General features: G+C 37.5%; 1 protein-coding gene across 1 annotated transcript in view; it reads left to right on the forward strand.

The window, feature by feature from the left end:
* RP1 (RP1 axonemal microtubule associated) overlaps positions 1 to 14,519 on the forward strand; it is a 280,642-nt gene that overhangs the window by 187,558 nt on the left and 78,565 nt on the right. The window contains exons 23-24 of the mRNA XM_058668634.1: positions 8,669 to 8,727; positions 9,035 to 9,079. Coding sequence (XP_058524617.1) covers positions 8,669 to 8,727; positions 9,035 to 9,079 — 104 coding nt within the window. The remainder of the gene's footprint in view (positions 1 to 8,668; positions 8,728 to 9,034; positions 9,080 to 14,519) is intronic.

Raw genomic sequence — 14,519 nt, forward strand, 5'->3', positions numbered from 1 at the left:
GGATTTAGAAATAAAATTTTTATTGGAAAGGAAGATATACAGAAAGGAGAGACAGAGAAAGATCTTTCATCCATTGGCTCACTCCCCAAGTGGTTGCAAGGACACAGTTGAACTAATCCAAAGCCAGAATCCAGGAGCTTCCTCCAGGTCTCCCACATAGGTGCAGTGTACACAAGACAAACATAAGATTATAGAAAAATCTCAGGAAGTGTAAGCTAAGTTAGTGAATCTGTGAATAATTCAAAAGCTAGGTACTGTGCAGAGCAGGACTGAGAATACTATTTGTGGAAGGAGATAGGATGAGAACCAGGGGCAGCTTTGTTTGAATAGCTCCTTTCAGGTAAGTACAGTGAGAAAGGAAACTTTTATACTAAGGCCATCTCTGAATGAAGTTGTAGGTGTGTGGTGACAAGCTTAAAAGACGTTATCCCCTGGCCCTCTTTCCAGATTTCCCTCTCAGTGCACTCTGATAGGGTTTTGTTTGCTGTCTTTTGAGTTCTCCAGGGACATTGACACTCTTGCCTCATGTATCTCAGCTCATTTCATTCTTTCCTCTGCTTATTGAAACACTTAGATTGCAGGACTCAGGACAAAATGTTCTTCAAGTCATAAAGCTTTCTCAACTTGCACAAACCAGTACTGAGCTTGTCTTTATCCTCCAGGACATAAAACTCTGTGAAATTCTTAGCACTGATGTCAGCTACTATCATCTCTTGTAAACATGCTTATTTGAGGTTCTAGGCAATGAATTTAAGGGTAGGGTCTCATACATTCTCTTTTTATTGATTTTTTTTAAAAAACTAGTTATTTGGTCATTATTTGTAGGAAGAAATGGGAGGAGGGGAGAAGGAAAGAAGAAGGAAAGAAAGAAAGGAGGGAAGCAAGGAGTTAGGATAAACATAATTAAATCTTGAGGTAGAAGGCAACATAAAGATCACCCAGTCTTTATTTGAATTTCATCTATAATATCCTTAGTGTCTCATTAAAAATTATTTATGCACTGACTCATATTCGAAATAGTTCAGCACATGAACAAATTATGTTATTTTCCCTTTCTGAAAAACAGTAGGAAAGAGTGAATAAGATATATTTTTAAAGGCTGTTGCAACTTTTTGATAAAGTGCAGAAACATAAAATACTATTTTTATAAGGAAGAAAAAATAATAACAATTATCATGGGACAGTGAGAGTCATTCAACTTTACTAATTTTTTTTTCCTGAAAGAGGCCACTGTTAATCATTTCTTGCTATTCTGAGCATGTATTTGTGCTGCTGCAGATTTCTGTACTCTGTCAGTTTCAGCCATTCCTTGGTACAAAAGTGACAAGTAGTGATGGTGGAGAACTGACAGAATGAGGTGCAGGGATGAGTCTTGCTCGTTTTTCCAGATGGGCTGGAGACATAGAGCATTCAAGTCTGTCTTCTCCCATTTTCAATGTAAAAGATTGGTTGCCCTATCTCAATTGTGTATTAGACAAAATCTAATCTGTATCATTCATACCATTTTATGCCTCTTCCTTCAGCAAAAGCACCCTGTGTATTTTAGAAGAGTATTAAGAATCAAGATGGCGGAATAGGGTAAGGACACATTTAAATGGACAGAAAAACATTTAATCAGGATGAAGCAGAAAGGACATATTTCAGGAAATAGGAAAGGACACAACAACAGCAGAGGGGTACCTGGGGACTGACAGACACAGGAAAGCAGCGGACAAAATGGTGTGTTGCAGTGAATGATACTCAAGCAGCATTCAGCTAACGGCGATCTGAACTCCACCAGCAGCCAGAAATCTACCAGCAACCAGGTGGGAAGAGACTTTCACTGGGAGCTTGGGAGGTGAACCCAGACAAAGAACTGTCCGTCCTGCTGGTCCATTTGATTTGACCAGGAGCAGAGACAGAATAGCAGATCTCAGACGGCCAGTGTGAGAACAGGATGGATTTCTTTATATATATATATATATATATATATATATATATTAATTATTTTGCATTATGTGACAGTTTCATAGGCTCTGGGAATCCCCCCATCCCTCCCCCCCCTCCCCCCTGGTGGATTCCTCCACCTTGATGCAATATTACAGTTCAAATTCAATCAAGATTCTTTCCTTGCAAACATATACCAAGCATAGAGTCCAGGTACTTATTGTCCAGATGGGTTGAACAGTTTCTTGGGAAGACCATTTCTGGTCCGAAGTTAGAGCTGGTAGAATATCATCCCAGTCAATTAAGAGTCCCAATATAACATCAACAGCAATTTGCAATATTATGGAATTGACATGGTTTTGAGTAACCAGTATGTTAAAAAAACAAACAAAAAACAAAAACAAAAAAAACAAAACAAACAAACAAACAAAAAAAGTCCGAACCACAACCTATGATTAGCTCATTGACATTTCACTTTTAGTTTATATTCAGGACCGGCTGCTATATACCTTAAAATGGCTATAAGGTACCATTCAGCTGTTTCATGTCTATTTCATTTTAGTATTTAGCCATTTGTTGTGTTGAAGTATAATTTTGCTGATCTTGGCAGATTTTAGGATAATCTAGACTGGCTTGTAACTCTAACAAGATATTTGTCGACATTTAAGGTGCAGAACATTTTTTTTGGGGGGGGGTGTGCAGGAAAATCCTCAACACCATGGTGAGGAGTAACTAATCTTTGTGTCCCACCCAGGGAGGCATGAGCCAATCCACGCCAGCTCTTTCAACAGGATGGATTTCATAGCCTGGTCAGCCCCCTACACTGAATTGGGCGCCATTTTGCATAAGGAGGCAAAGGCAAGGGAAAGGACTGAGCATATGCTGAGCTGGGAGTGAACTCATTTCTGACTCAGTGAACTGCAGCAACATGGCATTCTACAGGTTCCACCCAAGACAGGTCTGGATAACCCTCAGACCTGATGGCCAGCAGATCAAGAATTCTAGTAGTGGTATGTCAGGCGCCATTTTGCACCACTGTGGCAATAGCTTTAGGACTGCAGGGGACAACAGTGAAGTGCGCATGTGCTGAGCTCGCAAGAACTCACTCAGTTCCGTGGATTGCACTGGTCCCGCAGGAAAATAATACCGACTGTGGCATCATATGGGTCAAAATAGGTCCGTGTGGCACCCAGACCTAATGTCCAACAGGTTCTGACAAGATCAGAGCCACCAACAACCTAACTATATCAGACACCTGGTATCTCTCTAATCCTGGGACCTGCTCCAACTGGAAGTGGGAGAAAGGTTGCAGAGACAACAGTGCAGCCTCAGAACGGTATCATAGGAGGTGGAGACTGGTGAGCCAGGAGCTGGGGCTGTGGAGACCACAGTGGAAATCTAACATAAGAACCCAGACCTGGAACTCGCTGGAGGTTGTGGCACAAGTGGCTGCAAGCAATGAGTTGTGTACCAACTGCAATAAGTAAAATCATATTGTAGACCTGTGGGTGACACAGCTTAGAAACCTACCCCAAGGAGAAGAATCTGATAACCAGAAGTACAATGATCAAGAGCAAAAGAAGAGACAAAGGCACAATGAATACTACTGAAATCTCCCCTGCAAAGGAGCAAAACCCTGTGCCAACCTCAGAATTAACTGAGGAAGACATCAAGAAAATGGGGGACACAGAATTCATAAAACTCATTTTAAAGCTTCTGATAAAAAATGAGAAGCTCATGCAAGAGTTCAAAGAATTTAAGGAAGCAAGAAAGCAAATCAAGGCCGATATATCAGAAATTAAGAACACAATAGAGCAAATTAGAAGTACAATGGAGAGTCTCCAAAATAGAATGAAGCAAGCAGAAGAAAGAATCTCAGAATTGGAAGATATTTCCTGTCATCAGCGGGAAGCAAACAAAAAACTGGAAACAGAGCTGGATCAGGCCAAAAAAAGTATTCAAGAATTGAAAGACACTATTAAGAGGCCTAATATAAGAGTAATGGGAGTCCCAGAAGGTGCAGGAAAAGAAACTGAGTTTGCAAATGTATTTAATGAAACAATAAAGGAAAATTTTCCTAATCTAGAGAAAGAATTGGGAAACAAGATCCAGGAGGGGCACAGAACTCCCAACAGGCTTGATCAAAGCAATCTTCACCACGACACATGATCTTCAAGTTCTCTTCAATTGAACATAAGAAAAAGATCCTTAAATGTGCAAGTGAAAAAAAATCAATTGACATATAAAGGAATACCAATTAAACGCACAGGAGATCTCTCACAGGAAACTCTACAGGCAAGAAGAGAATGGAGTGACATATTCCAGATTCTAAAAGAAAAAAATTGTCGGCCTAGGATAACATATCCAGCAAAGCTTTCTTTTGTCTTTGAAAATGAAATAAAATTCTTCCACAATCAAGAAGAGCGAAAAGAATTTGCCTCTTCCAAACCTGCGCTACAAATGATACTTCAAGATGTTCTCTTGACAGAGAAGAGGAATAGCACCCGACAAAACCAAAGGCAAATGTGAAGAACATCCCAGTAAAATGACAACAGAAGACTAAATCAATGAACAACCCATTCCTAAAATGACAGGACCAAAGTACCACCCATACATATTAAACTCTGAATGTAAATGGCTTCAGCTCAATCAAACATCATAGATTAGTAGACTGGATTAAAAAGCAAAGCCCATCTATTTATTGTCTAGAAGAGACACACTTCACCAACAAAAATCAGCGAAAACTGTATCGCATGGGTTTAGTTTCATTAGTTTCATCTCTTCAAAACACTTTCTTCTGATTAAATCATTCAGTGACTCGTAGATCATACAGTAGCATCATTTTCTTCAAGAAGGTTCTTGATTTTCATTTCTTCAGCTACACGTTACTCATTTAGTAGCATGTTATTTAACTTCTTGGTATTGTTAATTTCTTTTTTCTTCCTGATGTTGATTTTGTTTTGTGGCTTTTTATTTAAGGGGATGTATAGTAGCTGTGTAATGGAGACTGTCATATCTAGTAACATGTCATTTAACTTCATGGCATTGTAAATTTCTATTTTTCTTTATTGTTGATTTTGTATTATGACTTTTCATTTGATGGGATGTACAGTAGCTGTGAAATGGAGACTAATGTCCAGATGTGAGGATACAATGTAGTATGCATTTCTACTTCCAAAGATGGACTTACAATGAAACTGTTTACTATATTTTGACAATAGGATGCTGGCTTCTCTGCCATTGTCCATACCCACAATGATAGACATATGACTGCGTATGAAGAATTGTATTTTAGTAATGATATAGAGAAACTAGGTGGGGGGGAGGGTATTGGGCCGGGGATAAGGGAAATGCCAGGAGCCTATGGAACTGTATCATAAAATGATGATAATAATAATAGTAATAATATGTAAAAAATTTTAAAAAAAGAAAAAAAGAAGAGCATCACACATTCCATAGATTTTGAATATCTAAAATATTATATGTAGTCTGACTTTGTGGTGCAGTGGTTAGAGGGGGGTTGGCATTGTGGTGTAGTAAGCTCTTGCCCGCAATGCTGGCAACCTGTATGGGACTGTTTGGAGTTCCAGATGGTCTGTTCCTTGCTAATGCACCTGGAAAAGCAGTGTAACATGGCCCAAGTACTTTGGCCCCTGCACCAATGAAGCAAAGATAAGGCTCTGGCATAGCCCTGATTGTTGTGTTGTTTGACGAGTGAACTGATGAATGGGGAAACAGAATCCTTATCACAGTGGTGGGAATATAAATAAGTGTAGACATTATGGAAAGCAATATGGAGTTTCCTGAAAAAAAAAAAATAATGAGACTACCTGAAGATCCAGCAACCCCACTAGTCAGGTACTTTTTTAAAAAATGAAATAAGTTTATTGGAGAGATATGTGATCTTCCATATTTATTGCAACACTGTGCACAATACAAATGGAAATAACAAATGAAAGGATAAAGAAACTGTATTACATATACTCAATGGAATACTACTGAGTCAGTTTATTGCAATCATTTGCAATAATATGGTGCTAAGTGAACTAAAACAAGCACAGACATACAGATAACAGGATCTCACTTCTGTCCAATCTAATAAAAAAGATTATTTCAATTTGGTGGTCAACAAGTCTGGAGAGGAAGCCCCACCTTTTATGACAATCTTAAAAAAGGAGAACATTTTCATTGATTGTCACCTCAAATTTGTCTGCAATAATACCGCCTATACACAAGTACTATGTAGGCAATGTGAAGATACAGTATTAACTGGCATTTATTGACCATTTATCACATGTTGGATAATGTGACACATTTATATACACTTAATTTTGGATCATGGTTGGGTTGGTGATATCACTATTTGTAATTTGCAAATGAGGAAATTGACACTTAGAGAGACCAAGGACATGGGTCAAGACAGTGCACAACTAGAAGGTATTGGGGCCAGAATTTAAAATGAACCAGTCTAACTCAACCTTGACTCAAGAGCTTCTATCCTTAACATAAAAGTGACTTTCCTTATTCTGGTGATTAAAATAAACTCTGTGTGTAAGTAAGAATCTGGCTAGGAACATGGAATACATAAGTGTGATCAGTACAATAAGACTGTATGATTAGGGACTAATGAAATGTATTAAATAAGCTCCATGTGCTACTGCATTCCAGGTGAGAAAGAGAAAGAATAGTATAAGTGGACAGAAGGAAGTGAGTTATCTTGTGGCTTTTGGAAGATGTAGAGATGATTGATCCTCACAGCTGAGCAGGAATGGTTTAGCTCATAGTTCGCCTGTAAATCCCAGATTGACCCATCATCTTGTGATTTCAATGCTAGTGTGGTAAGGTCAGCTTAACTTCTCAGTTCTTCAATCATCTCAGACCCTATGGCTCCCCAACCTAGTGACCTGACTCCAACATATCCAGAAGATTCTTGGACTGTGGCATATCATTTTCTTTATGTACCTTTGCTAACACTGTTCTCTCTGTGATGCCCTTCCTTGCCTTTTATTTTCTTTTCAAACATCAACTTCTTTTTTTCAAAAAAGATTTTATTTTATAGTTTTGGAAAGTCAGATTCATAGAGAGAAGGAGAGACAGAGAGGAAAATCTTCTGTCCATTTATTCACCCCAAGTGGCTGCAATGGCCGGAGTTGAGTCAATCCGAAGCCAGGAGCCAGGCAATTCTTCCAGGTCTCCCACGCAGGTGCAGGGCCCCAAGGTTTTGGGCTGTCCTTGACTGCTTTCCCAGACCATGGGCAGGGAGCTGGAGGGAAGTGATGTCATCAGAATACAAACCGTGGCCTGAATGAGTTCCTGGTGTGAGCAAGACTAGGACCATAGCACTAGGCTACCCTGCGGCCTCTGTGCAATATTTCAAGATAGGTACATAGCATAAAATAATCAATTTAGACAATTAACATTTCCATGCCCTAATTTTTATTTTTGGAGCCTGGTGGCTCATTTCATCAAGTTATTACTAAGTAGAATACATTATTGTTAACTACGGTTACCCCACTGTGCTGCAGAATGTAAACAATCTCCTCTCTTAGGGCAATTTGCAACCATTATCCTTCCTTCCTCTATGACTTTGCACTTTCTTGCTTCTAATAATCACTATTATAGGTTCAGTTTGATTGTTTTTGTGTGTTAACCATATGAGAGAGAATGTGCATTATTTATCTTTCTGTAGCAGAATTATTTCACTTAACATAATGAACTCTAGTTCCATGTATTTGCTGCCAATGCCAAGATTTCCTTTGTTATGACCGAATAATAGCAGTCCATTGCATATGTATATATTTTTTCCTTTATCTAGTCATTCATGTGTGGATACCTAACTTGATTCCATATTCAGACTCTTGTAAATAGTGCTGCTGCAATGTGGAAGTGCAGATGTCTCTTTGAAAGGCTGACAGATGGAATTTTATAAATATTAAGTGAAGAGATGGTTGGATAAAAGGAATAGAAGTGTGTTCGAATGTGGAATAGCAGCTATGTAGCTTTTGTAAGATAATAACATTTATGTATATAACGTTTATATTTTTGAGAACTTTTCTGTCTCATTACAATTTTCTGAGGTACATAAATTAGTGAAGGAAACAACTTCATAAGGATAGGATCACAAAGCCAGAGTGTAGGTTGAATTTTTCTGCACCATGGAGCTTCTAACATGTAAGTTTGACTAATTTAGAAGAAACTGTCAGGATGGGTCAATACACTAAGCACAGTTTTCAAATTTGGCAAGATATTTCCCAAGTTTTAAGGTACCATGATTCTTTTGCAGACACTGAGAAAAAGATTTCAGAGAAAGCCACATGAAAGCAAGATGAAAACTCCTATAGAAAAAATGTCAAAATCATGAAATTACTTTTTCTATGCCAAGTTTTCCTCAAGCCAGCAGGCAAGTCCCTCTCCTAGGCTTGCCAAGCTACCAAGGTCTAAATCTTAAGCCTATCTTTGCCTTTGTTTTAAGTTGGTTCTGTGATTGTACCACTGAAGGCCCAGCCCAGTTGGGTTGACAGGTGCTCGTGACTGAGGGTTAGCAAACACAGAGAGGTAAGTGCTAACAAGGTTAGCAACTTACATATTTTAGTTTTTAAGCCAAAGTTACAGTATCATTGTTAACACAGTGGTGAATAGGTTCGACTGCTTCTAAGTGCTTTGAAGGCTATTTTTATAGTTACATTTAAATATGTAAAATTGAGTATCTTCTTCTTTCTCCTTCCTCTCTCTCTTTTCTCAGATGGCTTCCCTTCATGTCTCAAGGCATAATCCATTCAGAAATTGAACTTTATCTTCAAGGTGAGAGTTGAAAGTACCAGGAGAAGAAAGTACAAGAAGCTTTTCTTACATCTGGACATCATGGAATGTGATACCCTAGATGCACTTGGAATGTTCCCTTGGATATTTTACCTTTTGTGTTGAATTTATAGTGAATGTTCACAGTGAAAATAAAAGCGTATATAAAAATATGTTACACTTTGGTCTACATTGAAAAGGAACATAAGCATTGCTCACTGCTGAAGAACTGAATTCATGGTTCTCTCCCTGTTCCCCTTTATGACGTCACCAGACAGATTTCTAATTAATTGTACTTTTATTTTTTCAGAAATGCAAATAAATAATGAACCTACAGTACAAGAAGAAACAAATGGTAAATATTGTTGTCACTTTTCATATTTTAATCATCTGATCTACTTCTATTTGAAGATTACCTGCCTTGTACGTTTTCAGTGTGTATTCTTGAGTTAAACTGTTAATTGAAAAATACTGAAAATAATAAAGGAATATGCATTATAATTTTATTTATAAAGAAACTGACATAAAGAACTTCAGCCTCAAATGCTTTTTCCTCTTTAATGCTTCCCTTCTGTAATTTACATAATTAAGATTGGGGAAATTACCCTCCAAATGGTTAATTTCTATTAGTTGTGCTTTTTATGTTCATTTCCATCTTGGCATCTTAGGTTTTCAGCTTTCTTTGAACATCTTTGATGATTATCTTTTTTTCTGTTAGATTCTCTTGCAATTGTATTATTAAAATGTTTTGATTTTCCAAGTTGCTTGAATGAAAAGAAAAAGTGAGATTAACCAGTAAGCATACAGGTTAATAACCTTTTTTTTTTTATATCTGAACTCGAAACTAGACAAGGGGCAATACTAGCATTATTGGTTCCAACGTCATGGACTGATTCAGATGGCCATCAAGACAAGACACAAAAAGTTCGTGTAACAGTAACTTATACTAACATTTATGTGTCTATTTTTATTAGAAATTATGTTTTGAATTATATAGTGATTTTATTGTTTCACTTTAAAAGGGTAGTTTTATGCATGTGCCATGCTATTAGTATGTTCCAATGTTCTGAATTTCTTGGTAGTTTCAAAAGGCTATAAAAGGTCTGTGTCTTACAATAATTCCTTACATAACAAGAAGTTGTGATGATATTTTAGGTGGAAAAATTACCAATAATTCCAGAGCTTGATGGGTAAGATGTGAGTAAAAAAAAGCTAACAGTTTTAAGCTGAAGATTATAATTAAGGTTGGAAATGTCAGATGTCCATTGTCCACAGTAGAAGCCATACAATCAGTGTCCATGATGTTGAACATAATGAGGTCACATTATACAGCAAGGATGTCGACCTAGGAGTTTGTTTGTTAAATATCCAGGTATCCTTCATTAAGGGTAAGTTTGATAAAAATAAACATATAAAATATTTCCTTATACTAATTTCTTTTTAGTTTATTTTATGGGTTCATTATAATCCTGTTTTTTTTTTTTAATAGAAAAAAGTGAATTAGAATCATAGGCATTATTTCATAGGGCACTGTCATTAGTATGTGATCGTTCATTTTTAGTTTGGTTCATTTTTGAATTCTAAGGAATGTAATCTTTCTGCTTCTTGGAATGAGATTGTGAAAATACACTGGTAGGCCTAGAGTTATGTAGATGAGCTAGTTTATGGAGTAGAAAGCACCTGGAGAAGTGAAGTAGTCTAGTCTGTTAAGTCAGTGTTATGCTGTGGTTAAGAGCATTGAAAATCAAACACAAGTCTTCGATTTTGAAAATGTGAGTACATGATGCACATTTATGCAATTTATTCCTTTCTATATAGCCAGGGTAGGAAGTAGACCAAAAATACTGTTTCTGTTTAAAGATGGGGAAGTTAAAAAGGAATCAGCTGAGGTAACTTTTAAACTTACGTTTGAAGTATTAATGCCAAATAAAATCATGTGCCATTGCTAAATGCTATCAATGCTATCAATGTTTAATTAATTCTCACAATCATTTAAGACATATTAAGTCACAGTATAACCAATGATATTGCTTCGATAGATCAAACTTGGTTGTATGGGAAATATCCTCAGCTGTCTGAGAGATGGTCTAAGACTGAAGAAGTGAAAGGACAGCCAGACTTTATTATCAGTTTTGCATATCCAGAGCAGTTATAGCAATCAATTTATAGCCTAGCACCCAGGTCCCTTCCCCAGTTCCTCACTGGCTGAGTATGACCAGATGTACAATCTTCCCAGATGTCATCTAAGTTACAAATTACCCTTCTTCCTTTCCTACAATTTCCTCTTGTTATTTGGCTACTCCATAACATCCTGCAAGTAAGCTAGCAAGAATTTCAACACATGTGTTGAAAATGGACTACCAAACATTTTCTTACAGCTGTGAGCTAATATTTTCCCACTGGTTCACTCCCCAAATGGTTGCATCAACTGAGCTGAGCTGAGCTGAAACCAGCATCCAGGAGATTCTTCTCAATCTCCAGTGTGGGTACAGGGGCCCAAGCACCTGGGCCATCCTTTGCTGCTTTCCCACGTCTTGGGAAGCTGCATTAGAAGTGGAATGGCTGGGGCAGTAATGGGGGACCCACATGGGATGCTGATGCCCCCACAGCTGGAGGTTTAGACTGCTGTGCCATAGCACTGCCCTTGACGTATTTTAAAGTTTGCTGGACTTAATTTTTGGCCTTTTCTATGTCTAACCACTATGTTAGACTTTTATCATTAATTCTAATATATTTACACATGTTCTGTAATACTAAATTTAAGTGCTAATTGTAATAAGTGTTTTCAAACTACTTTTTGAATAATCTATGAAGGCAGCAGTATTGTATGTAGCTAATCATACTGTTTCTTGTCTTACTATGCTATCTAGATTCCTAGTACAATGTGGGATAGAAGCAGTAACAGTAACATTAATAATGAACATTCCAATATTTACTGTGCTGTAAAAGAGATGTAGATAAATCAAATTGCTTAATTTTTACAATGATTATGAGGTATCTGGTACCATTATTCTACTTTAGAAAATGCCAAGAATGGAAGAATTCAAGTAGATTATCTGTATTAAAGATTATTAAAATATTTTCTCTCTCAGGCTCTTTTGGCCTCACTACCAACATAGTGTCAGCTCAGGGAAAGAAAATTAAATTTCATAATTATTCTCAGCTAACCATAATTAAGAACATAAAATATCCTGTAGTATCATCATGTGTTCTGAATCAAATGTAGTTGGCTTTGGTTTGCCCCCTGCTCTGATCATGTAGGGCACATTTTTCTCTCGTAGTGTGAATAATGATAGGGGATATCCTGGCCTGCTGTGCTGGATGGAACTTCTTCACACGTAAAGCCATCTTTTAGCATTTGAGTGCCTGGCAGTTGGGGAATTAGGGCCTCAGATAACTGCAGAAGGTGTGAAGCTGATATACTAAAGGAACCATCCATTCAACTGCTTTCTCAGTCTCAATATACAGGGTCTGAAATTGGGTTGACAAATTCCTATGTAGATACATGGGAAAAATCAGTCACTGTGGATATGTTTGGAATTAAAAGAAGAAAAAGTGGACCTCAAGAAGCTCTTACCAGAGGCAAAAAGTTTGCCATGACTGTCATTTGGTGCCCAGCTCCTATGGCATATACATGCCAGCAACAGTTGAATGAGCAGTATGGAGCTTCCCATTCACCAGCTTGGCTTTGGCTTTATTTTCTGCTGACATTAACTAGCAAGTGCTTGGGTACTAATTTACACGATGCTGATTCTAAACCTTTTTTGCACATTTTTCTAAGAAGACTGTTAATTCAACACAGCAATGGAAAGGGATAGATTTGACACTGAAACACTAATACCGTGCTGTCAGCATCTTGAGACTATCTAGTAGCTATTTGCGGAAACACTGCCCTGGAGAGCCCACTTCTCATCAAGTTCAAATGAGATTACTTGAAAAAATTCAAGAAGCTACCTGTTATGAAACAACTACGCATTGTGTCAAAATGTTTGGAACCAAAATACACTTAGCAGTATGTAGGCAATAAAAGAAACTATCTCTTAGGGTTGCTGTGAGGACTAGACAAAATAATATCTGTAAAGCACTCCGACCATCACCTAGGACATCTCATATGGCCAATAAATGTTGGTATCTTAACCTAGTTTCACTTGTGGTAGAATGCATACCTGTTTTGAGCATTGTGGCTGTCATCCCAGTACATATTGCACTGGACTGGCATTTGAGTTGGAACAGGCACATGGTTTACCCCACATAGTCTCTGAATCTCTTCTTAGTTACCTCCAGTCAGCCCTGTAAGGTGGAGTGTCCCTTTCACATCACACAGTGACCAATCAACGGAATCACAGCATGACAAGTGTGTCACTCTAAAATCAGTATCAAGATAAAATGCATAGTGGATTTATTTATTTTCCATAATGTTTCATGGATGTTTCTTGAACTTAAAGTGGAGAAAATTAGGCATTTTGGAAATCCGTTTATTTATGAAGTATAACTGTTCCTAATTCTGTATCAAATTTTTCCAGCTCCTGTGGTAGTCAGCACAAAATTTCTCTTACTGTTTTACATGTATAATAAGATTGATGATATTTTGTCTCTAAAGAATCAAAGTGTTTGTAAAGCATTTTTAAAAACCCTCATAACCCTCTTAGGAGGTGGTGTTTTGAAGGACTTATGAATTTATAAATATACAATTATTTACAGGTAAAATTATCACAAAATGGAAGAAAGTAATAACCTTATTTATAGTCTACCAAATCTCATTGAAACACGCCCTTGAAAGTGTGGGAGCTACAAGGTCTATATTGTCTCCATTATAATTGTTCTAATAATAAGACCGATTATGAGCTAAATAACAATGTCCTTGTTCTTTATATGAAAATGACACTAATGGCACCTCATCAGAAAGACTTATTCTTTATTCATGGAGAAAGCTACATATTGTATACAAACAGTCCAATACTAATAATATCCTTACAACTTTTGCTTTTCAAAATTCTTAACAGATTCCAAGATGTTTGGTAAATCATAATTATTGCACCTGACACTGGGGTCACAGGAATATTTAAAGATCAAAACTTGTCCTACAATGGGCTTACAGTTTGGATGGGTAGAGATCAGTGCAGAGGGTACTGATAATGCCAGGGCATTTACTTGCAAGTTCAAAGCCATGGTTTATGAGGATCCATCTAAGACGTGAAGCAGAGTGGTTTATCCCAGAGCCAGGGAGGGCCGTCTCAACATGCCTCTTGGTGGAGATGATCTCTGAGCTGAGAGACATAAGGGGTTCACCAGACAGAAAGAGAATGGTGGAAGAGAGGACTTTTGGCAAAGGGATTTCAGACAATGTCCTGGAGATAAGAAGGAGCCCGAGGATAGCTAATAGGGAGCTTGGGACTCGTCCTTGTGAAGAGGCTGCAGAAGGTGCCCAGAGGCCACTCTAATGAGTGAGTGGGCAAGAAGCATTAGTTTTACAGAACATGTTCAATTAAATGTGATAAGTATGCTCACATGTAAGTAATGTTAAAATATTGTTGTAGATATAATGATGAAAAAGTTATATTTATCCTGACCTTCCTCATGGGTGAAGATAGTGATTGATTCATCACCTAGAGTTTGATGAACCTTCACAGAGATTTTTGATTTCTTGAAATATTTTTGAACTTTACCTTTTGCTATGCTACAATGCACAGATTCTCTATCACTTAAGAACCAAGCAAATGTTTCATTCACAGGGGTTTTGATTTTCTTTGGGTGATCAGCGATACCATCTATCCCTGATCGTATTCTGGTGAGGG

This window comes from Ochotona princeps, chromosome 9 (genome assembly GCF_030435755.1).
Source record: "Ochotona princeps isolate mOchPri1 chromosome 9, mOchPri1.hap1, whole genome shotgun sequence".
In the NCBI taxonomy this organism is placed as follows: Eukaryota; Metazoa; Chordata; class Mammalia; order Lagomorpha; family Ochotonidae; genus Ochotona; species Ochotona princeps.